The 24829-nt window shown below is 45.0% G+C and overlaps 1 protein-coding gene across 1 annotated transcript in view; it reads right to left on the reverse strand.

Moving 5' to 3' along the window:
• Nucleotides 1-24829, reverse strand: part of LOC142492236 (vomeronasal type-2 receptor 26-like) — a 124107-nt gene that overhangs the window by 25452 nt on the left and 73826 nt on the right. Inside the window, exon 3 of the mRNA XM_075594905.1 lies at nt 17552-17675. Within this exon, the coding sequence (XP_075451020.1) occupies nt 17552-17675 (124 nt within the window). The remainder of the gene's footprint in view (nt 1-17551; nt 17676-24829) is intronic.

The following is a 24829-nucleotide window of genomic DNA, read 5'->3' on the forward strand; positions in this document are numbered from 1 at the left end:
GCTGTCATGGGGACATGGAAGAGATGGAGGCGCTGTACCAAAAGTGAGTACATTCTCAGCACTACGTCAAGAGCCAGTCCTACTGAATTCCCCAATACCATCAAGTGGGAGACTCAGGAGTCCTGTAAGCCAGCAGGTGCACCACATGACATGACATGTAACTGGGGGCAGATTCCTCACATAGGGGCCCATATGAGATTGGGTAGGTGTCAAACTGTTACACACATTTATTATTTTTGCAACAGGATTGACCTGCAGGCACCACCCGAGGATCCCCGGACATCCATGGGGACCACCGAGGACCCCTGTACACCAAAAGGGACCACCTGAGGACCCCTGACACCCACAGGGACCAACTAAGGACCCCCAAACACCTGTGGGAACCACCTGGGGGCCCCCAGACACCCATGGGATTCATCCGTGTGCCCCCAGACACCAATGGGAACCACCTGATGTGACGGTGAAGGAGTTAACCAGGCTCATCAATAAAGGTTAAGCCCACATGGTTAACCCTGACCCATGTATTGGGGTCCTAGAGTGTCAGCTCTGGGACCCAGATGTCAAAAATGCATTGCTGAGACTGTGTGGAACTTTTGTGACATTAAAGATCTATTTGTCTTTTGCCTTTACTGGGGTTCTGGGATTGGGAGATTTCTAGGCTGTAAGTTTCAGGGTAGGTTTGTCGGAGAATGTCTTTTCAGAATGTGGCTATGTATCGGGGTTCCAGAGTTATGGGATACCCCAAAAGTTTTATTCAGGAATTGAATGAGGTTCTCGAATACAGCCAAGCACATTGTTCTGCCAAACTCTGACTCTGAAAGCACTATTACGACTCACTGCCAGGATCCCTGCTGCAGCATCATCCAGACAAGGTAAATGGGTATGAAGGGGATAAACTATATCTGCAACTATACACAGAGTCCCTAATGTAGCAGGGGTTATTTTTCTAAAGTGTGCCAAGAATGAGGCTAGTGAATGTACAGTAGGTGATTTATAAACTCACTCCATCCCTGACACCAGAATAGGAACGTACATCTTCTAGCACACAGAAGACAGGACACAATATATTTTATTAAATTGTTATATTTTTAATAGGTATATATAAATTGATAACCTGTATATGAACGGAGGGATTTCCAAGTCATGGATTCTGGAAAACCCAGATGTAGCCAAGCTTGGTGTCTGTATGTCTGTGCGGAGTCCGTACTTGAAAGCCTCAGGGATGCCAAGGTGTTAGAACAGTAAGGGTACGGCAGTTCTGCTTGAGTACCCACATCCTGGGTTAACATAAGGCTATCCAGCAATCATTTGCCAGAACCCAGACTCTTTGGAGCCTGGGTAGTGGGTGGGCTCAGTATGCATAAAGGCAGAGGTGTCAGGTTGGCGCATGCCCCTTTCCTGACTGAGAAAAGGTGCCCTCCTGGCTTTACAATAGCGGCAAATCGGTGATTGGCTTGCAGGAGAATTCCCACGCTCTGATAGGCTGCACAAGTTAGTGAATGAGAGCTTGCAGCCAATCCAGAGCGCAGATTACAAGCACCAAACCAACATCAGCAAATTCAAGGATGCTCTGGACTGAATAGATGCAATCCGGCTTCAAGGATTTTGAACTCAGAAAAGTTTCTAAGTCCCGCTTTTGAGAATGTAGCGGCCCCGTCTGGCATTGCATGCCGAAATCAGTTCCAGGACTTTTGTAAGTACTGCTGCGGCACACTTAATTCTAACAAATCACCGGTTTGTCACTGGCTTGTTCCTGGAATGCGACGCTGTTCACCCAGAGCATGCCGCGTTCCTTTTGCTTTCCCAGCCACGGGTCATGCCCGGCTGACGCGCGGTTGATGTGTTAATTAATAATGGTTCAGGATTTAATAGGCTGCAATGCTTCGCGTGTCCGCCAGATGGCAGAAATTCATGAATTGTAATGCAGTATATATATATATGTATAACAACAACCCCTATAACCCCTAATGTACACATACAGTACTGTATATGCACATCAATGATATTATAGGCCGGCGGGGCGAGATGTGTTTGCAGCAGAGAGAGATCCGCTGCTCTCTCTGTGCAAACATCGGCACATTAAAAATTATGTAAAATACATTTTTATTCATAGTGTACATGTGCAGGGGGTCTCCGGGGCAGAACCACATTGGTTTCAGGTCCGGGGCCCCCCTGCTCCCCAAGATACAGGCCCCGTTATGAGGTGCCGGTATCCCTCTGCTTTTAAGGTTCCCGATCACGTGACCGCGACATGTAAACAAAGCAGAAGGATACCGGGACCCCCTAAAGGGGCCTGTATCTCGGGGAGCAGGGGGGCCCCGGACCTGAAACCAACGCGCTTAAGCTCCGGAGACCCTCTGCACATCTACACTATGAATAAAACACACATATAAATAAACAATCATTCCTTACCTTAGCGGCTATCTGCTATGGTAACGAAGCAGCATGAATGTAATTTTAATAATATTTTACAGTGAGCAGGGGGTCTCTGAGCTGCAAATCAAAGCTCAGGGGACCCCCTGCTCCTGCACAATATTATTAAAATACAGAAATGCTGCTTCATTACCTTAGCGGCTAACCGCTAAAGAACAAAAGGGTTAACCCACCGTGCCCGCTTTATTGTGGGTAGCGGGGGATGGTGAAGGGGGTATTTGGCCCTTGGTGTGAGTTTAGGACTTGCGGGGGGGTTGCGGGTGCACTTAACCCCTTCACGACCTTAGCAGTTAATACCGCTACGGTCATGAATGGGTTAACCCCTCCCGCGACCCCCCCGCAATCCCTAAACAACTGCCGTTGGGGCTAATACCCCCTTCACCCACCCCCGCTACCCACAATAAAAAAAATTCACACACAGCATCCCCGCAATAAATAAATAAATAAATATATGAATATAAATAAATATCGGCACATTAAAAATTATGTAAAATACATTTTTATTCATAGTGTACATGTGCAGGGGGTCTCTGGAACAGAACCGCGTTGGTTTCAGGTCCGGGGCCCCCCTGCTCCCCGAGATACAGGCCCCGTTATGAGGTGCCGGTATCCCTCTGCATTTAAAGGTCCCGATCACGTGACCGCGACATGTAAACCAAGCAGAAGGATACCGGACCCCCTAAAGGGGCCTGTATCTCGGGGAGAAGGGGGGCCCCGGACCTGAAACCAACACGCTTATGCTCCGGAGACCCTCTGCACATCTACACTATGAATAAAACACACATATAAATAAACAATCATTCCTTACCTTAGCGGCTATCTGCTATGGTAACGAAGCCGCATGAATGTAATTTTAATAATATTGTACAGTGAGCAGGGGGTCTCTGAGCCGCAAATCAAAGCTCAGGGGACCCCCTGCTTCTGCACAATATTATTAAAATACAGAAATGCTGCTTCATTACCTTAGCAGCTAACCGCTAAAGCAACGAAGGGGTTAACCCACCGTGCCCGCTTTATTGTGGGTAGCGGGGGTGGGTGAAGGGGGTATTTGGCCCTTGGTGGGAGTTTAGGACTTGCGGGGGGGTTGCGGGTGCACTTAACCCCTTCACGACCGTAGCAGTTAATACCGCTATGGTCATGAATGGGTTAACCCCTCCCGCGACCCCCCCGCAAGCCCTAAACAACCGCCTTTGGGGCTAATACCCCCTTCACCCACCCCCGCTACCCACAATAAAAAAACAATCACACACAGCATCCCCGCAATAAATAAATAAATAAATATATGAATATAAATAAATATCGGCACATTAAAAATTATGTAAAATACATTTTTATTCATAGTGTACATGTGCAGGGGGTCTCCGGAGCAGAACCGCATTGGTTTCAGGTCAGAGGCCCCCCTGCTTCCCGAGATACAGGCTCCGTTATGACGTGCCAGTATCCCTCTGCATTTAAGGTCCTGATCACGTGACTGCGACATGTAAACCAAGCAGAGGGATACCGGGACACCCTAAAGGGGCCTGTATCGCGGGGAGCAGGGGGGCCCCGGACCTGAAACCAACACGGTTCAGCTCCAGAGACCCTCTGCACATCTACAGTATAAATAAAAAACACATATAAATAAACAATCATTCCTTACCTTAGCGGCTATCTGCTATGGTAATGAAGAAGCATGAATGTAATTTTAATAATATTTTACAGTGAGCAGGGGGTCTCTGAGCCGCAAATCAAAGCTCAGGGGACCCCCTGCTCCTGCACAATATTATTAAAATACAGAAATGCTGCTTCATTACCTTAGCGGCTAACCGCTAAAGCAACGAAAGGGTTAACCCACCGTGCCCACTTTTTTGTGGGTAGCGGGGGAGGGTGAAGGGGGTATTTGGCCCTTGGTGTGAGTTTAGGACTTGCGGGGGGGTTGCGGGTGCACTTAACCCCTTCACGACCGTAGCAGTTAATACCGCTATGGTCACGAATGGGTTAACCCCTCCAGCGACCCCCCCGCAAACCCTAAACAACTGCCCTTGGGGCTAATACCCCCTTCACCCACCCCCGCTACCCACAATAAAAAAAATTCACACACAGCATCCCCGCAATAAATAAATAAATAAATACATGAATATAAATAAATATCGCCACATTAAAAATTATGTAAAATACATTTTTATTCCTAGTGTACATGTGCAGGGGGTCTCCGGAACAGAACCGCGTTGGTTTCAGGTCCGGGGCCCCCCTGCTCCCCGAGATACAGGCCCCGTTATGAGGTGCCGGTATCCCTCTGCATTTAAAGGTCCCGATCACATGACCGCGACATGTAAACCAAGCAGAAGGATACCGGACCCCCTAAAGGGGCCCGTATCTCGGGGAGCAGGGGGGCCCCGGACCTGAAACTAACGCGCTTAAGCTCCGGAGACCCTCTGCAAACTACACTATGAATAAAACACACATATAAATAAACAATTATTCCTTACCTTAGCGGCTATCTGCTATGGTAACGAAGCCGCATGAATGTAATTTTAATAATATTGTACAGTGAGCAGGGGGTCTCTGAGCCGTAAATCAAAGCTCAGGGGACCCCCTGCTCCTGCACAATATTATTAAAATACAGAAATGCTGCTTCATTACCTTAGCGGCTATCCGCTAAAGCAACGAAGGGGTTAACCCACCGTGCCCGCTTTATTGTGGGTAGCAGGTGTGGGTGAAGGGGGTATTTGGCCCTTGGTGTGAGTTTAGGACTTGCGGGGGGGTTGCGGGTGCACTTAACCCCTTCACGACCGTAGCAGTTAATACCGCTACGGTCATGAATGGGTTAACCCCTCCCGCGACCCCCCCGCAAGCCCTAAACAACCGCCTTTGGGGCTAATACCCCCTTCACCCACCCCCGCTACCCACAATAAAAAAATTCACACACAGCATTCCCGCAATAAATAAATAAATAAATAAATACATGAATATAAATATATATCGGCACATTAAAAATTATGTAAAATACATTTTTATTCATAGTGTACATGTGCAGGGGGTCTCCGGAGCAGAACCGTGTTGGTTTCAGGTCCGAGGCCCCCCTGCTCCCCGAGATACAGGCCCTGTTATGAGGTGCCAGTATCCCTCTGCATTTAAAGGTCCCGATCACGTAACCGCGGCATGTAAACCAAGCAGAGGGATACCAGGACACCCAAAAGGGGCCTGTATCTCGGGGAGCAGGGGGGCCCCGGACCTGAAACCAACGCGGTTCAGCTCCGGAGACAACCGCCTTTGGGGCTAATACCCCCTTCACCCACCCCCGCTACCCACAATAAAAAATTCACACACAGCATTCCCGCAATAAATAAATAAATAAATAAATACATGAATATAAATATATATCGGCACATTAAAAATTATGTAAAATACATTTTTATTCATAGTGTACATGTGCAGGGGGTCTCCGGAGCAGAACCGCGTTGGTTTCTGGTCCGAGGCCCCCCTGCTCCCCGAGATACAGGCCCTGTTATGAGGTGCCGGTATCCCTCTGCATTTAAAGGTCCCAATCACGTAACCGCGGCATGTAAACCAAGCAGAGGGATACCGGGACACCCTAAAGGGGCCTGTATCTCGGGGAGCAGGGGGGCCCCGGACCTGAAACCAATGCGGTTCAGCTCCGGAGACCATCTGCACATCTACAGTATAAATAAAACACACATATAAATAAACAATCATTCCTTACCTTAGCGGCTATCTGCTATGGTAACGAAGCAGCAGGAATGTATTTTTAATAATATTGTACAGTGAGCAGGGGGTTCCCTGAGCCACAAATCAAAGCTGAGAGGACCCCCTGCTCCTGCACAATATTATTAAAATACAGAAATGCTGCTTCATTACCATAGCTGATAGCCGCTAAGGCAATTCATTGCCTTAGCGGCTATCAGCTATAGTAATGAAGCAGCATTTCTGTAATTTAATAATATTGTGCAGGAGCAGGGGGTCCTCTGAGCTTTGATTAAGTTAGGCTAAGGGTTAAGGCAGAATAGCATGTTTATTGGGGACATTTGCCCCCAATAAACATTGCAATAAACAACATAGAGTACACCCCCTGTGTATTTAAAATACATAAACAACAATTAATACATGAAATACATATTTTTAATGTGTCTGTTAAGCTTCCCTGCCTTGACTGTAATCTGTGTAAAGCCCCCTCCCCCTATTGTGTCTGTTAAGCTTCCCTGCCTTGACTGTAATCTGTGTAATGCCCCCTCCCCCTATTGTGTCAGTTAAATCTCCTTGCCTGTGTTTTTGTGAGTGCAGTGTATGTAAATGTGGGGTGGGGGAACCCGATGTGCATACAGTACTTTATAATGCAGCGCCTCACTGCCAATGGCCCACCCACCCCGTGTGTCCTAACCACCCTCACCCACTTCCCACAAGGGAGGCCTACCCACATACCTTTGCCCCCCCCTCCACCACCCCATCCTGCCCATGGCCCCTCCGCTGCTGCAAAACAGAGACAAAAATTAAAACATCCAAAGTAATGTTCCCTAACCCCTTAATCACCATAGCGGTTATTAACCGCTACAGTCATTAAGGGGTTAACCCACCCTCATCCACCACTCGGGACGCCTACATACTCTCCCACACTAACACCCCACCCCGTCAGGCCTAACCACCCTCACCCCCTACCCACAAGGGAGGCCTACCCACATACCGTTGGGGAACACCCCCCCCCACCCCCAGTACCCACAATAAAAACAATACAGTGACCCACAATAAACATCATTATTTTTATTAAATACATTACCCACCCCCTGTGCCCCCCCATAAATACAAGATTTATCCTTTTACAAACAGGGTTCATAGCGCAGCCCCACGCGAGTCCCCGGTGGGCTGGCAGGGCACCTGGACAGACCTACAGGGTACCAGCAGCCCTTTTCAAACAGGTTCTGGAGGCCTGCTGGTGGGTCCCGCCAAGCGCCATGGCCCCCAGGTGGTCTCCTTGGGTCACCGGGGGCCACAATTGGGTCCCCACGGCAGGCCCGCGGATGTCTGGGAGCCTCGGGTCAGACCCACAGGTGTCTGCGGGGCCTCGGGTGGTTCCGACGGGGGTCTGGGGAACTCACGAGTGCTCACTATGGGTCCGCGGTGCCCCCACAGAAGTGGGACCACACATCTTCATCCCCGCACCTACGGGTCGGCGGTGCCCCCACAGAAGTGGGACCACACAGCTTCATCCCCGCAGACTACGGGTCGGCGGTGCCCCCACAGAGGTGAGGCCACCGCTTCATCCCCGCATGTTTCACCCGTGGAACCACCAGCCACAGGTGGTCTCCAGAGGTCCCATGCAGAACCATGGGACAAACCCTTAATGTAAAAAAAATAAACCTGGCCTATACATTCAATAGATACACCCCCCCCAACACCTACAGTACAATAATGTGCAAAATAACTATTATCCAGATAGGGATAATAGATTATTTGCCCATTATTATAAACATTAACTAGCATATTCAAATAAATAAAGTGCTACTGACCTCATCAATAAGAAGTCTCCGTCGCCAGCAACAGCCTTGTCTTGCCCACAAAATACATAGACAATACATAGCAATAACATTCAGATATCAATTAACCCCCTAAACACCTTATCGGATAATAACCGCAAAGGTAATTAAGGGGTTAAGCCACACTGGCCCGATACCCACCCTTCACCCATGAATTTGTACAGTGGCTTCATCATGCAACTATATACTGTATATATATACACAGAGAGAGAGAGAGAGAGAGAGAGAGAGAGATATATACGCACACACATGATGAACCAATATGCAAATAAATGTAGAAGGGTTATCAAAACCATACTGTACTACAAATAACACTTCTCCATACAAACACACTATATTAAAATCTATTTCCTTTAATAATCCTAACTGATCTTACAATCTAAATCATCAAATGCCAATAAAAACCTCACATTCTAATCAATACATTGCATTTACATTGTATAATGATGCATACAATCTATGCACGATTTAAATTCTGCAAAATACAAATACCTCCAAACAAGTAAACTATTTTAACCAATGAATGTTATTGCTATGTATTGGCTATGTATTTTGTGGGCAAGACAAGGCTGTTGCTGGCGACGGAGGCTTCTTTTTGATGCACTTTATTTATTTGAACATGCTAGCTAATGTTTTTAATAATGGGCAAATAATCTATTATCCCTATCTGGATAATAGTTATTTTGCACATTATTGTACTGTAGGTGTTGGGGGGACGGTGTATCTATTGAATGTATAGGCCAGGTTTATTTTTTTTACATTCAGGGTTTGTTCCGTGGTTCTGCGTGGGACCTCTGGAGACCACCTGTGGCTGGTGGTTCCACGGGTGACACATGCGGGGATGAAGCGGTGGCCTCAAATCTGTGGGGGCACCACCGACCCGTAGTCTGCGGGGATGAAGCTGTGTGGTCCCACTTCTGTGGGGGCACCGCCGACCCGTAGGTGCGGGGATGAAGATGTGTGGTCCCACTTCTGTGGGGGCACCGTGGACCCGTAGTGAGCACTCGTGTGTTCCCCAGACCCCCGTGGGAACCACCCGAGGCCCCGCAGACACCTGTGGGTCTGACCCGGGGCTCCCAGATATCCGCAGGCCTACCATGGGGACCCAATTGTGGCCCACGGTTACCCAAGGAGACCACCTGGGGGCCATGACGCTTGGCGGGACTCACCAGCAGGCCTCCAGAACCTGTTTGAAAAGGGCTGCTGGTACCCTGTAGGTCTGTCCAGGTGCCCCGCCAGCCCACCGGGGACTCGCGTGGGGCTGCGTTTTGAACCCTGTTTTTAAAAGGATAAATCTTGTATTTATGGAGGGGGAACAGGGGGTGGGTAATGTATTTAATAAAAATAATGATGTTTATTGTGGGTCACTGTATTGTTTTTATTGTGGGTACTGGGGGTGGGGGGCGGTGTTCCCCAACGGTATGTGGGTAGGCCTCCCTTGTGGGTAGTGGGTGAGGGTGGTTTAGGCCTGACGGGGTGGGGTGTTAGTGTGGGAGGGTATGTAGGCGTCCCGAGTGGTGGGTGAGGGTGGGTACCGGCACCTCATAAAGGGGTCTGTATCTCAGGAAGCAGGGGGGCCAAGGACCTGAAACCAACGCGGTTCTGCTCCGGAGACCCCCTGCACATGTACACTATGAATAAAAATGTATTTTACATCATTTTTAATGTGCCGATGTTTGCGCAGAGAGAGAGAGCAGCGGATCTCTCTCTGCTGCAAACACATCTCGCCAGGGGACGACTTCTCTGCTTCATAGACAACAGCTCGCAAACGCCCCCATGAGTTTTTACACGGCATTGCAGTATTGCAGACAGCGAGAGTAAAATGCTTAAATCCCTGGGGCGAAAATACCGCAGTTCACCCCGGCCGAAAAAGACACAAAACCGCACTTGACCGGGATAATCTGAAATTCGCGGAGCTAGCCGAGTTAGAATAAATCGTGCCGCCACTGTAACTACTGGTAAAGGAAAAGTGCTCCTAAAGAGGTGTTTTTGTGAATTTTGTTCCGAGGATAGATTTATTCATTGGCCATGTTTTCATGAGTGAGATTTTTAGATACAGCCAAGCACATTACTCCGCCAAACTCTGACTCTGAAGGGGCTTTTGCGAATCGCCACCAGGATCCCTGCTGCAGCATCTTCCAGACAAGGTAAATTGGTATGAAGGGGCTAAGCTGTATCTGCAGTTATGCAGGGAGTCCCTAGTGTAGTAGGGTTTCCCCAGTATAGCACAAGTACCCAGATCATGCCCAGGTGCACCGAAATTAGTGTTGGGGTTCAGGGGGATGCTACAGCTAAGTGATAAAGCTGAGCATGATTGTAGTGTATACAAGTTTTAAAAGTTATTTTTCTAAAATTTGCCAAGAATGAGGATAGTGAATGTAGGTGAATTATACACTCACTTCATGCCTAACACCAGAATAGGAATGTACAGTACATCTTTTAGTACACAGAAGACAGGACACAATATATTTAATTAAATGGTTATATTTTTAATAGGTATAAATTTAGATAACCTGTATATAAACTGTGGGATTTCCAAGTCATGGATTCTGGAAAACATAGATGGCTACCAAGCTTGGTGCCTCTGTGTCTGTGCGGAGTCCATACCTGAAAGCCTCAGGGATACCAAGGTGTTAGAACAGGAGGGGTACTGTAGTTCTGCGTGAGTACCCACATCCTGGGCTAACACAAGGCTATCCGTTAACCATTTGCCAGATCCCAGATTGTGAAGCCTGGGCAGCGGGTGGGCTCAGTATGCAAAGAGGCAGAGATGCTAGGTTGGCGCATGTCCCTTTACAGACTGAGAAATGGTGCCCTCCTGGCTTTACAATACCGGCAAATAGGATGGATTCCCACACTCTGATAGGCTGCACAGGTTAGTGAATGAGAGCTTGAAAGCCTTAAGAGAGCTTGCAGCCACTCAGGAGCGCAGATTCCAAGCGCCAAACCAACAGTGGCAAATTCAAAGATTCTCTGGACTGAATAGACGCGGGACGGCTTCAAGGATTTTAAACTCAGGAAAGTTTCTAAGTCCCGCTTTTGAGAATGTAGCGGTCGCGTCTGGAATTGCATACCGCAATCAGTTCCAGGACTTTTGTGAGTAACTACCGGTCAAGAAAAAGGGCTCATAAAGAGGTAATGTTTGCGAATTTCGTTCCGAGGATAGATTTATTCGTAAGCCCCATTCCCAATGTCACGGAAGACCAGAACTTTTAACACCAAAATTACACGTATCCTTTGACTGAGTAATACAAGAGATAAAATAAATTGTTATTTATTTACAGAATGAACACACACACGATAATTTACAAAAAACACTTGAAATACACTAACTGGGACAGGGCAAAACGAAATTTTCTACTTCCAAAAAAAATCTTTAGAAATAGTGTCTTTAGGTAAAATTTCCCAGGAGTGGGAGTTGTGTGCATACAAAGCCGAAAACAGTCTTTGGCTAGTGGCGCGCTCGCAAGCACTGTTTCTCCGCCAGAGCTGCTTTCCTCGTTCTACCGTCGTAGAATTGGTTCTGAATTCCTTAGTTCTTACGAACTACTGAAGCTTGTACAAATCTTAGTTACAATGTTAAATCTTCTTACAGGATGAATCTTTCACTGAATGATGAATTTGACTCCCGATCAGATGCAGGGATTCTTATACAATACAAAACCCTTATCTGTAACCTCTGCAGCCAATCTCTGCATGGGAACTAATATTCCCACCTATCCCAGAGTTGCCCATACATGGCAAACCTGGAAGAGGGGCTTCTTAGTTTGCTATGGGCATGCGCGAACCTCGCACCTCTGCCGCATAGCATACCAGAGCCACCTCCCTTACCTGGCGACATCTGGGCCATTTGCCCAGACATTTACTAAGATGGGCCGGACATCTGGGCCATTTGCCCAGACATTTACTAAGATGGGGATATTTGTATTAGCCCTCCACACTTCACACTTTATTCGGCTAAAGCTTTTCAACTACGGACTTTTTCAGACACTGTGGAACCAAACCAGTGGGGTGTCTTAGAAGTCTGAGTTACATATGCACTGCTCACCTCACAGGAATTTCCTGCTATACACTTCTAAAGTACCGTAATCACAACTTAAGTGTTTTCCTCTATTCCGACCGCCTGAATGAAAATCCCCTTATGCCTATAATGTTGGAACAATTAAAATAGGGGGACTTTCATTCATCAATTTTTATATAACTTTATATAAATTGTGCTTTAACCATTTTCATGATTTTACCCCAGCAGCGCTCACAGAAAATCTCAGCGTGCTAGGACCTTCCTAGCAGAAGTTAGCTAAAAGCTGTGCAGTGGGCTGCTGGTTTTAAAACCATTTTTCTTTGCACGGCTACAGGGTAACACTGCTATAGTAATACATTTCATAATAGAAATAACATTATTCTTGCCACCTTATACCTGGTGGGAGATACACTGATCCCCAACCTGGGTTCTGGGCTTTTTGGGCATATCCCGGGGTACTGTGAATGTGATTCCTTCCCCTAACCGGTCTTACTGTTCTGGTCTCTGCTGAAGCAGGGAGATTTAGCAGTGAGCTGCAAACTGCTTTCTAGGGAGGATTTTATCCGGTGGTCTGTGTTCCTCATGTCCTCTGGAATCTGGGGGGAATTCCAGAGTACATGTTTTGGGGTAACCCGAAACACTGGCCCCCTTCCATGCAAACACACCCTGACAAAATATTACAGTAAAATCACCCCTGAAACTCACGCCCTGCACCTCTCCGCTGGTTGGCACTCCTGGAACAGCAAAAATACACATACATCTTTATAACAAATACAGCTACATGACATGATTGGGTTGAAGAGCTGACAATCACAACTCACCAATATGGCTTAGGACAGGGGTCTCCAAACCTGTCCTCAAGAGCCGCACACAGGCCAGCTTTTATGGATATCCCAGTTTCAGCACAGGTGGCTCAATCAGTGGCCCAGTCAAGCACTGAAGCACTGATTGAGCCACCTGTGCTGAAACAGGGATATCCATAAAAGCTGGCCTGTGTGCAGCTCTTGAAGATAGGTTTGGAGACCCTTGGCTTAGGGGCACCCTGCCAGGCATAATAACTTTATTTAGTGGCCTGTGTGGCCTCTTCATTGTCACACCCAAGTAAGTGTGTTAACCTTGTAAATTGTGTTACATTGTGTGTATGTCTTTTCGTGAAATAAATAACAATTTATTTTACCTCCTTGTTTTGCTCAATCAATGATCTCGGTATAAAAGGTGTTAATAAACCTGGTCTCCTGTGACACATGAGGACAACCAGAAACCAGTGGGGACCACCTGAGGACCCCTAGACACCCACAGGGACAACCCAGGGACACATTGGGCCTCCGGACACCTACAGGACCACCCTGAGATACCTGCCGGCCTCTGGTATCAATCATGTGTATAAAAAATCAAATTATGGTTTTATGTCGGGGCAAAGGGGGTGGGTTGTGTATTGGTGGCTAGTACATATTGTAATGTTTATTGGGGGCAGCGGGGGTGAATGAAGGGACAAGTACCTACTTCACCCACCCCCTCTGCCTTCAATAAAGCTGCTGTTGTTCCTTAACCCCTTCATTGCCTTTGTGGTTAGCCGCAAAGGTTATGAAGTTGACTGTTAATGCATTTTCATCCTTAGTGACTCTTTAATCTGGATTATTAGATACGGTAACAGTTGTAGTAGTGCCACAAATTAAGCATTATGAGCCTTACGCATTTCACTCACTCATCAAAGTTCAGTTCTTTTAGTGCAAATGTCTAATGAAGAATAATTGTAATTGTTTTAGAAGAGCACAGCAAATACAGCACTAGCAATTAAGGTATTTTATTTTAAGGCATAAACAGACAGATTTCTCAGAGTAAATCGGTTATGAAGCAGGATTCATGATGCTGCACTCTCATGATACAGAACATGGAGTTCAATCTTGCTGTTAATGGACATCGGCGCAAATTGACCAGAATTCGAATCCACTGCAGACTAGCCCGTTCCCTTTAGCTTCGGATTTTGGTGGAGATTTAAAAAAAAAAAAGGCAGATTCTTTTTTTTTCTGATCACTAAAGATCTGTCCCACGGATAACGCTTATAATAGGACTATGGTAGAGAGTTGTGTATTTGTCTGTCAGCCCAAAGGATTTCAATAAGAACTATATTGAGTCTAAGGTAGCTTGTGAGCTACTGGTGTCCGGCTCACCAGGATAAGAAATAGACATGGCTGAATTTTGCGGTCAAATTTAAATCTATTAAAGATTGTCCATCTCCTTTTAGCACTTGGACAAGTGACTAAGAGAAGTCACTAAAAGCCCTAATAATAGCACTCAGAGTCACCATACGTTGATCTGTATGGTGGAGATGGATATACAGTGAAATCACTAGGACCAAAAAGGAGGTATATAACCTCCAGCCAACGGACTACAAGTACCAATTAAAACCAAAAATAATAAAATTTTATTAAATAAATGACCGACGCAACTTAACAACTATGGGGAACAGATATAAACACACACAGGATTTAAAATCCTCACGGATCGAACGGTGATGGGCTAGTGAATGGGACAGTTTGTTGTGTTAATACACATTTATATCAGATAAATACACATTGCTGCTAAAGGTAGGTATATAACTTGGTATAGTCGCAATAGCACTGTTTTACGTATAGGCTGGTGGTTTGCTGAAAATCATACTATAGGTATACAGCATAGCATGAATCATTGTTGGAAATATTACTGTTACTACCCCAAGTGTAGATGGAAATACAAAGTATAGCGCAATCAGCGGGGATACAGCCCAACAACACATACATAAGGACACCAGTAACAGTGATATACCTCTGCCGGACAGAATAGCTTTAAATCGGCTATAACTTATCTCTAAGTGTCCAGACTGCTACCGCATAACCAGAGCAGCGTGTTGCTGTGTATGGAGTAATACTACCTTCGCTGCATGTCCCTGCCCATACAGACCATTCTTCCTGGTGTGCGTCAAGCGTCTGATGTCACCATACCCCGACGTACGTTTCACGTGCTGGGCACGCTTCTTCAGGGGGAGGAGTCACATCTATGCGAGATGCTGTTATTTTGTAGTCAAATGGCTAGGAGGGGCTAGAATTCCAACCAATGGTGAGTAGCGGCTGGGTCTGCCTCTCAGAGTGATTTTGCACCTGGCTTAATTGCCGTTTCGTAATGTAATATACAGGGGGTTACTTGCAAATTTATTGAATCGTAAGTTATATTAAATTAAGGTCGCTGACACTTATATAAGCCCAAACAGCATATCCTGATAAACTAGCATTTGGATATTTATGCTTCATACACAATCTCCATCAGGACTGAATGAAGGTTTTCTTTTTTCACCATTTGTATGATACATCACTAGATAGCGAGTATCTTAATCATTAGAGAGACCGTATTGACCAATTTGGGCGATCTCTATCAGCACAGTTCAATCCTACACGCTATATATCACTGAGCCACTGTATATATTTATACAACCTCACGTATATCACTCATTAGTTATTTAGTCATTTACCCTTTTTGTTCACTCAGTTACTCTGACACTATTTGTGGTAATATCTTTATTCAGTTCTTCACACATCCAGATATTTTTATTATACAACAAACACACTGAATATCCACCTGGCATCAATATACATTGGGGAGTCTGTATATACCATGATCTGTCGGCATGCATTCCTGCCATAACGGGACTAGTTATAGCCATACCCCCATATCCCACATTACCACGCAGTTTCCTGAGTACGAGTTAACCATAATCATGTCCAAATGTTTGAATTAAGTGTCCTCAACCATCTGTGGACGTAGCTTTCTAGCCATATCAATACTTACCTATATCTACATGTTTTATTAAGTGTCCTCAAACATCTGTGGACGTAGCTCTCTAGCCACACTAAGACTTACCTGTATCTACATGTTCTATTTAAGTGTCCTCAAACATCTGTGGACGTAGCTCTTTGGTCAATCCAAGACTTCTCTGTATCTACATGTTTTATTAAGTGTCCTCAAACATCTGTGGACGTAGCTGGTCATTATCGGGACGTTTTCCTATTTTGCGGTCCTTTTAGCAACGATGCTAGTTTATCAGGATATGCTGTTTGGGCTTATATAAGTGTCAGCGACCTTAATTCAATATAACTTACGATTCAATAAATTTGCAAGTAACCCCCTGTATATTACATTACGAAACGGCAATTAAGCCAGGTGCAAAATCACTCTGAGAGGCAGAACCAGCCGCTACTCACCATTGGTTGGAATTCTAGCCCCTCCTAGCCATTTGACTACAAAATAACAGCATCTCGCATAGCGGGATGTGACTCCTCCCCCTGAAGAAGCGTGCCCAGCACGTGAAACGTACGTCGGGGTATGGTGACGTCAGACGCTTGACGCACACCAGGAAGAACGGTCTGTATGGGCAGGGACATGCAGCGAAGGTAGTATTACTCCATACACAGCAACACGCTGCTCTGGTTATGCGGTAGCAGTCTGGACACTTAGAGATAAGTTATAGCCGATTTAAAGCTATTCTGTCCGGCAGAGGTATATCACTGTTACTGGTGTCCTTATGTATGTGTTGTTGGGCTGTATCCCCGCTGATTGCGCTATACTTTGTATTTCCATCTACACTTGGGGTAGTAACAGTAATATTTCCAACAAGGATTCATGCTATGCTGTATACCTATAGTATGATTTTCAGCAAACCACCAGCCTATACGTAAAACAGTGCTATTGCGACTATACCAAGTTATATACCTACCTTTAGCAGCAATGTGTATTTATCTGATATAAATGTGTATTAACACAACAAACTGTCCCATTCACTAGCCCATCACCGTTCGATCCGTGAGGATTTTAAATCCTGTGTGTGTTTATATCTGTTCCCCATAGTTGTTAAGTTGCGTCGGTCATTTATTTAATAAAATTTTATTATTTTTGGTTTTAATTGGTACTTGTAGTCCGTTGGCTGGAGGTTATATACCTCCTTTTTGGTCCTAGTGATTTCACTGTATATCCATCTCCACCATACAGATCAACGTATGGTGACTCTGAGTGCTATTATTAGGGCTTTTAGTGACTTCTCTTAGTCACTTGTCCAAGTGTTTAATTGTTATAATTCCCTAAGCACCGAGGTTTTATCTCCATTTACTACTAGGAGAGCGACGAGTCACTCTGTGTTTGTGTCATCTCCTTTTAGCCGCAGATTTCCATTAATCAGTCACAAAAAGGCAGATTTTTGTTTTTTTAACATTGCAAACGTGTTCTCCGGATTTTGAATTTTAGCAATCCGTGGACTGAATTCACAATCTGAACACACACACACACACACACACACACACACACACACACACACACACACACACACACACACACACACACACACACACACACACACACACACACACACACACACACACACACACACACACACACACACACACACACACACACACACACACAAACTTACTTTGCCCATCTCTATATTAGAACATTTGCTATTCTGAGTAGCAGCTCTAGCAGTGTGTACTAAACTAGCTGATGGGGAGCAAAACAGAATATGAATGAGTTAGGAGTTACTAACCAGTGGTGTTGGAGATCTCCCCCTCTGTGCATTGAACACAGACATAGCAGCATCTGGGCCTTCCTTCCTGCTGAGCTTTTCTGTACCCAGGCAGGCAGCTCTCACTGCACACAGAGCGGGGGGTCTGAGAATGCAAGGGAAAGTCATGAGTCACATATTATAATGTTTCATTTCTAGCATTGCTGCATACACAGCACAGATTAAGTAATATAGTTTTTCCCTGTTACATAGTGTCGTACATAAAGGGTCTAACTGTTGTGGCAGTACGGCCTTGCAGTAGGGTCAGTAAGAGTCAAAACGGTATGTTTTTAGACTTTAAACCTGCATTGGTTAACTTTCCAAAATAAAACAAATAGGCACACTGTCTCTTTAAGGCAAAACCAAGTAATATAATAATAATAAAATCAAAACCTATGTTTACGGCATTAGGTCCCGCCCCCACAACCGACTTCTCTCTAACTCGACCTCGGCTTGCATCTGACCTCTACCATCTTCGCTCCTCGACAAATGATATCCTCTACGACCATCCGACTTCTTCAAACACTGACCACGATGAGTATTACAACTAACCTACCTTCTCCAACCCTGACCTTGCTACACGACTATCACTCTGCACTCCGGACGCGCTCACGCGGCTGGAGGTCGGTTCATATTAACATCCCCACCTCAGCCTTGCGGTGCCATCCTGTTTGTGGTGAGCACCCATTACACTCCCCTTGGGAGACGTTCTAGACGGACAGGCCCTAGCTACCTGGCAGGCCAGCTAAACCAGTTGCCAGCCCCAGATCATGCGACACAATATCAGGAAGTCATATTAGAGTCCTGATCTGAATGTGATTATTCGACATCTCTGCTTTCTCCATGTTATTACTCAGTATATGTTATTGCTTACAGGCATTAGTAGCCTTCATTGTCAGAATAGTGCTGATTGGAACACAAAGTTTATTGAATGAGAATCTTAAACACACATCTTACACACATTTTGAATAACGGGTATGCTATGGTTTTAAAGTCTCAAACTTCCATTATAAACAATGTCAGTTTGTGCAATGTCACTCTTTGCACACCTGACATAATAATGGGCCTATGTGCAGGAAATACCATGGTTAGACCATGCAGGGGACACTTAAGTAGTGGGATTTAGTTACAGGTAATTCTATAGAAAAATGAACTCTAGTTTCTTCTGTTAAACAGTGACCTCAGGAAAGAAGAAAAAGACAAAACATGCAGGAAGCCTGCAATAGTGTATTACCCAGGGATAACAAAGATATAAATGTGAAGAGCAATTTATTACACAGGGTTAAAATGACCGTTAAAAAGACAATGCTATACATACATTAATAAATAAATGAGTGCCTAAGCACTGACCAAGGTCTTGAGCACTAGCCAAGATCTTTGAGATTGCTACGCCTGGTTAAAACTGGAATCCTACTATACATCCCATACAATCCCATATACATTTATTATTACTGTATGTATAGAGTGAAATAATTGGGGTACTTTGGATCCTTGGATCAATTTTATGCAAGAAGTACAGTACTAAGATCAAGAACGGAGACTGGATCATCACCCCGGTCGCCTGGTTAAGTCACTGTATGGCCCAGAGAAAGTTGGGTGTCTCGAGCAAGGCTAAAGAGAAAAAAAGAGGTGATATAGAGGGGATTGCACACCTCTACTTCTGACCCCTGTAATGGTACGTTATTTGTTACTTACATATAGAAAGAATGTAGTCACGATAACCAAATTGAAAGTTTTTTTTAGTCCATATATTGATTGTCGTTTTAAAATGGACTGGCTTAAGAAAAAAGCCTCCAAATATTCATTGGATACCAACATCTCGGGGGTTAATCCATTGAATATTTGGGATGATTTTATGTTGATTGTCCTAGACATAGTTACATAGTTACATAGTTACATAGTTACATAGTTACATAGTTACATAGTAGATGAGGTTGAAAAAAAACATACGTCCATCAACTTCAACCTATGCGAAATTTAGACAACAGATACTTTATCCTATATCTATACTTACTTATTGATCCAGAGGAAGGCAAACAAAAAACCCCAGTCATATCATCCAATGATATCTCATAAGGGGAAAAAATAATTCCTTCCTGACACCTAGAATTGGCAATCGGATTAATCCCTGGATCAACATCCTTCCCATGTATACTTATTTGGTATATCCCTTTCCTATCTAAAAAGATATCCAACCTTTTTTTGAACAAATCTATTGTATCTGCCATCACAGTCTCCATGGGTAATGAATTCCAAATTTTAACTGCCCTTACTGTAAAGAACCCTTTCCTTTGTTGTTGGTGAAATTTCCTTTCCTCCAACCTTAAGGGATGTCCCCGAGTCCTTTGAATAGTTCTTTTGAAAGCTCCTTGCATTGTCCTCGAATATATTTGTATATAGTTATCATATCCCCTCTTAGACGCCTCTTTTCTAATGTAAATAAATCTAATTTAGCTTGCCTCTCCCCAAATGTTAGATTTTCCATCCCCTTTATTATTTTGGTGGCTCTTCTCTGCACTCTCTCTAGTTCCGTATTATCTTTTCTTAGGATTGGTGCCCAAAATTGTACTCCATATTCAAGTTGGGGTCTTACGAATGCTTTGTAAAGGGGCATAGTTATGTTTACTTTCATTGATTACCCATTTGATGCAAGATAAGATCTTGTTTGCCTTTGCAGCTACTGCATGACTTTGGGCACTATTGCTAAGCTTGCTGTCAACATGTACTCCTAAATCCTTCTCCATGAAGGATTCCCCCAATTTATCCCCATTTAATTTGTAAGTCGCCTGTTTATTCTTGCATCCCAAATGCATAACCTTACATTTATCTGTATTAAACCTCATCTGACATTTACCTGCCCACGTTTCCAGTCTCTCCAAGTCCTTCTGAAGAGAAATTACATCCTGCTCTGATTCTATTACCTTACACAATTTAGTATCATCAGCAAAGATGGAGACTTTGCTCTCGATCCCAACCTCAAGGTCATTAATAAACAAGTTAAAAAGCAGGGGTCCCAGTACCGATCCTTGAGGTACTCCACTCACGACTTTAGCCCAACCCTAGACAGAATTAAAGAGGTAGAAGGGAGGAAGTTTGAAATGTTTAAAGCTAAATTGAAGTTTGAGCTCGTGAACAAGCTGGTCTTGATACAGGAGGAATAAATTATAATAGTTAAATGTAAGGATAGGACATGTACAGAGGCGACACAGTTTATCACACTGCGGCCAGATCCGCAAGCCGGGAGATTACCGGCTTGCTAGTGGCCGCCCCTCGGCGTGCCGCGCGTCACCGACGCGCGGTCACGCGTCTTCGGGAGCGTGCGCCCCCTGCACGCGCGTCCAGGGCTCCCCGAGGGAGCCCTGGTGTCCCGCGATCTGGGGGACGGCGGCAGGGGGTTCCGGGGGACCCGGCGGACCCGGCAGCGGGAGGGAGAGCGCCCCGATCGGAGGGCGCTCCTCCGCGGCTTCGGCGCGCGCCCGTCACCCTCTGGCGCGCGCCAGGATACTGCTGCGGCAGAGAACGGGCAAATGCTCGAATAAACTCTGCCGGAGCAGTAACATTGACCTAAATTGTAAGCAATTTGCAGTGTTAGAGTTGAAAAATCAGTATTGCTAAATTCCTAGCACTGTATCAGGAAAACATTTTAAATTGTATGCTTTGTGAAAAGAGAAACAGGAGAAGTGATTAGCAGAAATATAAAGTAATTTCAAGGAAAATCATGGATAGGGATTGAGGCTGAACGAAAAATCAATTAGCTCTCTCCCTCTTGAAGATGTCTGCAACTCACTGCAGCAGCCCCCATCTTTTTTTCACTGAAAGAGTGAAAGCTTCACTGAGAATTACACAGGAATTTGTGCAGTTCATAAACATGCAAGTTAACATTAACCAAGAAAGAGGTTAGCTAGAATTCTAAAGAATTTTTTTCAATTAGTTTTTAAACAAATTAATGCATACAACTCAACCCCGTTATAGCGCAATCCGCTATAACGCGGATCCGCGTATATAACGCGGTTTGAGCATGGACCCTGAATATATATATTTAAAAAAGGGGGGGGGTTGCACACACACACACACACACACACACACACACACACACACACACACACACACACACACACACACACACACACACACACACACACACACACACACACACACACACTACACACTGCACACTACACACTGCACACACACACACTGCACACACACCACACACACACAGCACCAGTACACGCTCACTCACAGCACACTGCACACACTCACAGCACACTGCACACACTCACAGCACACTGCACACACAACACACATAGCACATACTCAATGCACACAGCACACACACACTCACTGTACACAGCACACACTGCACACACAGCACCAGCACACACACAGCACACACTGCACACACAGCACACTGCACACACTCACAGCACACTGCACACACTCACTGCACACAGCACACACAGCACACACAGCACCAGTACACACACAGCACACACAAACAGCACACACACAGCACACATACAGCCCTCCCCTCATACCCCTACCTTTGGTGTCATGGCTGCTGGGGGCATTGTGGGGCTGCTGGGTGGGATCGTTGCGGGGCTGGGGGGGGATTGGTGTGGATTTGCTGGCGGGGATCTGTGTGGAGCAGTGGGGGTATCGGTGCGTGCTGCTGGCGGGGATCCATGCGGGGCAGGGGATCAGTGCGGAGCTGATGGGGGGTGATTGGTACGGAGCTGCTGGGGGAAGTATGGAGGCTGCTAAGGGGGATCATGTAGGGCTGCCGGCGCCTTACTCCACCTCCTCCCTCCACCCTCTCCCCCCTCCACCCTCTTCCCCCCTCCTTGTGACGGGGAGCATGGCGGCCATTTAAAAAAAAATTAGCGCAATCCCCATTATAGCACGGTCAGATGGGGTGGCCCCCTAGGACCATGCTATAATGGGGTTGAGCTGTATTATGAAAGTATTCAGATTAGTTATAATTATAGGAATGAAAAAGGAAATTCATTTTAAATTAGATTTTTGATGCAGGAAAAATAATCAACATTTTTTTTTGTTTTGTTTTTCTCACCAAGAATATAGAGAAATACTATTGTTTAGTTAAGATGTTGGTATCAATGATGAGGTATAATTTTTTAGGATCATATGTAAATATTTGGCTACAAAATCAGAAGTTTATGATTTCTGTTTGTCTTATAATTCTGTATCCAAGCTAAGAAAGAAAAATGGGACATCCTTTCAAATGCTTTTTGTTTGATGTTTTTTTTTTTTTTTTAGAAATATAATGGTGAGTAGTTTTTTTTTTCAACTTTTTCACATTTTTATTGATTTTTTTTATATCAAACAAAACATCGTATATTCAGAAATTTCAAAAGTGGAACAAAAAAAATACTCTCATTAAAATTGTATCAAACAAAAAAACAAAAGACACAAAAAAAAAGAGGGGGTGGGGAGGGGGGATAACAGGTGTGGGATCTCTTCCTTTCTTATTTTACTATTACTCCTATAAGCACTCTCTCCAATTCTTGTGTGGATGACTAACATCCTTATTATTTTTCTATTATTTCTTTTTTTTCTTATTTCATCCTTGAAGGCCTTGTTAGTCTTATTAAAAGATGACCTATAGCTCATTCTTACCCATATTCTTGCCCATACTGCTGCGGCCAGCTTTATTCTTACAAATGCCTGCAATTTTTCGGGGCTCTTTTTGGCTGGCGCCGAACTTGGCCGCGCGCCAGCCGCATCTTCCCTTCATCGGGTCCATGACGCGCGTCCGCCTGGCTGCTCTGCCTCTGCCTCTCCCGACCCCAGTGATGCACAACGCAGGGACAGCATCACTGGGCCTTACTCCGCCTTCACCCTCCATCTTCGGGCTATCTTTGGGATGCCGGCGGAACCCTGGTACGTGTGACCGGCTCACCAGCTGAGGCACCAGTAACAAGCGGCACGCATCAGGCATCAGCCGAGTCTGCACAGGGTTTTAAATTACCCACGGTGCAGGCCGCCTGAGAATTAGCATGGCCGCCTGTGTATTTCAAACGAGAACGCATTTATCTCTATCATTGCCAGATTGTGGTTCTCTCTACTCCTGGGATATCTGTCTGGTGTCCAGACTTTTATAAATTTGGCGCCAGTGTCATTGACCAAAGTCGTTAATTTTTCTATCTGGCAAATATACCACATTCTGTTCCTAATCTGGGGGATATTTGGAATCTCTACTTGTTTCCACAGTGCCGCGATCTCGCACCTCGTGGCTGTTGCTAAATGCATAATCAATTTATTACCTGTTTTGGAAAGGCCCGGCCAAGGCCTATTCAAAAGGAACAGCCATGGATCCAGAGGAATAGTGAGGTCAAAAATCCTCTGAAGCCAATGTCTAATTTGTGTCCATAATGGGACTATCCGAGAATAAGACCACAACATGTGTAACAGGTTCGCCGATGCTCCACACTGTCTTGGGCACAGAGGGGAGCATCTGGGTCCAAACCTTGCTAATTTCTGTGGAGTGAGATACCACCTCATAAGGACTTTATATGCATTCTCTTTTAAAGTAGTGCATATCAAGCTCTTAGCTGCTGCTGTTACAATAGTCAACCAGTCTTCTTCGCTCACCTCTTCTCCCAGATCTTCTTTGTATTTGTCTCTCTTAGACAGAGCTTTTTAAACATAGTCAATGGGGGGAAGGGAGAATGTTTATTATAGAATGCTCTGATCTGAAGGTATCAAAAAAAATCCGTATGGGGTATCTGTTTGTCTGATCTAATTTGTTCAAATGTTTAAAAAAAAATATTTCCCTTCAGATCTCTAAATCTATTAATGCCACATTGTTTCCATATTGAAAAAAACACCTTTAGATATATCTGGAACAAAATCTGGATTACCCCAAAGAGGGGTCATTAATGAATTTCTATTAGTTAAATTATGCCTAAATTTTGAAATCTCCCAAACCGAAATAGAGTTGGTCATCGAGGATAGCAGAGTGTTAGCTGACTTAAGGACTATTTTGGGGAGCCAAATAATGTTGTTTAGCTCTAATGGGGAGCAAACCTCTCACTCTTTTCAATCAAGGATGGATCTGCCACTGCATAATTTGACATAATTGGGCTGCTCTATAATAGGACAACAGACAAGGTACTGCCAACCCCCCTGATATAAATGTGGAGATCTCAGACTGAAGCGAGAGCATATCTTTCAGTCTAAGTGGTACCGGTAGTGTCTGGAAAAATTATAGGATACGTGGGAGGATATTCATTTTAATAC

Source organism: Ascaphus truei, chromosome 4 (genome assembly GCF_040206685.1).
Source record: "Ascaphus truei isolate aAscTru1 chromosome 4, aAscTru1.hap1, whole genome shotgun sequence".
In the NCBI taxonomy this organism is placed as follows: Eukaryota; Metazoa; Chordata; class Amphibia; order Anura; family Ascaphidae; genus Ascaphus; species Ascaphus truei.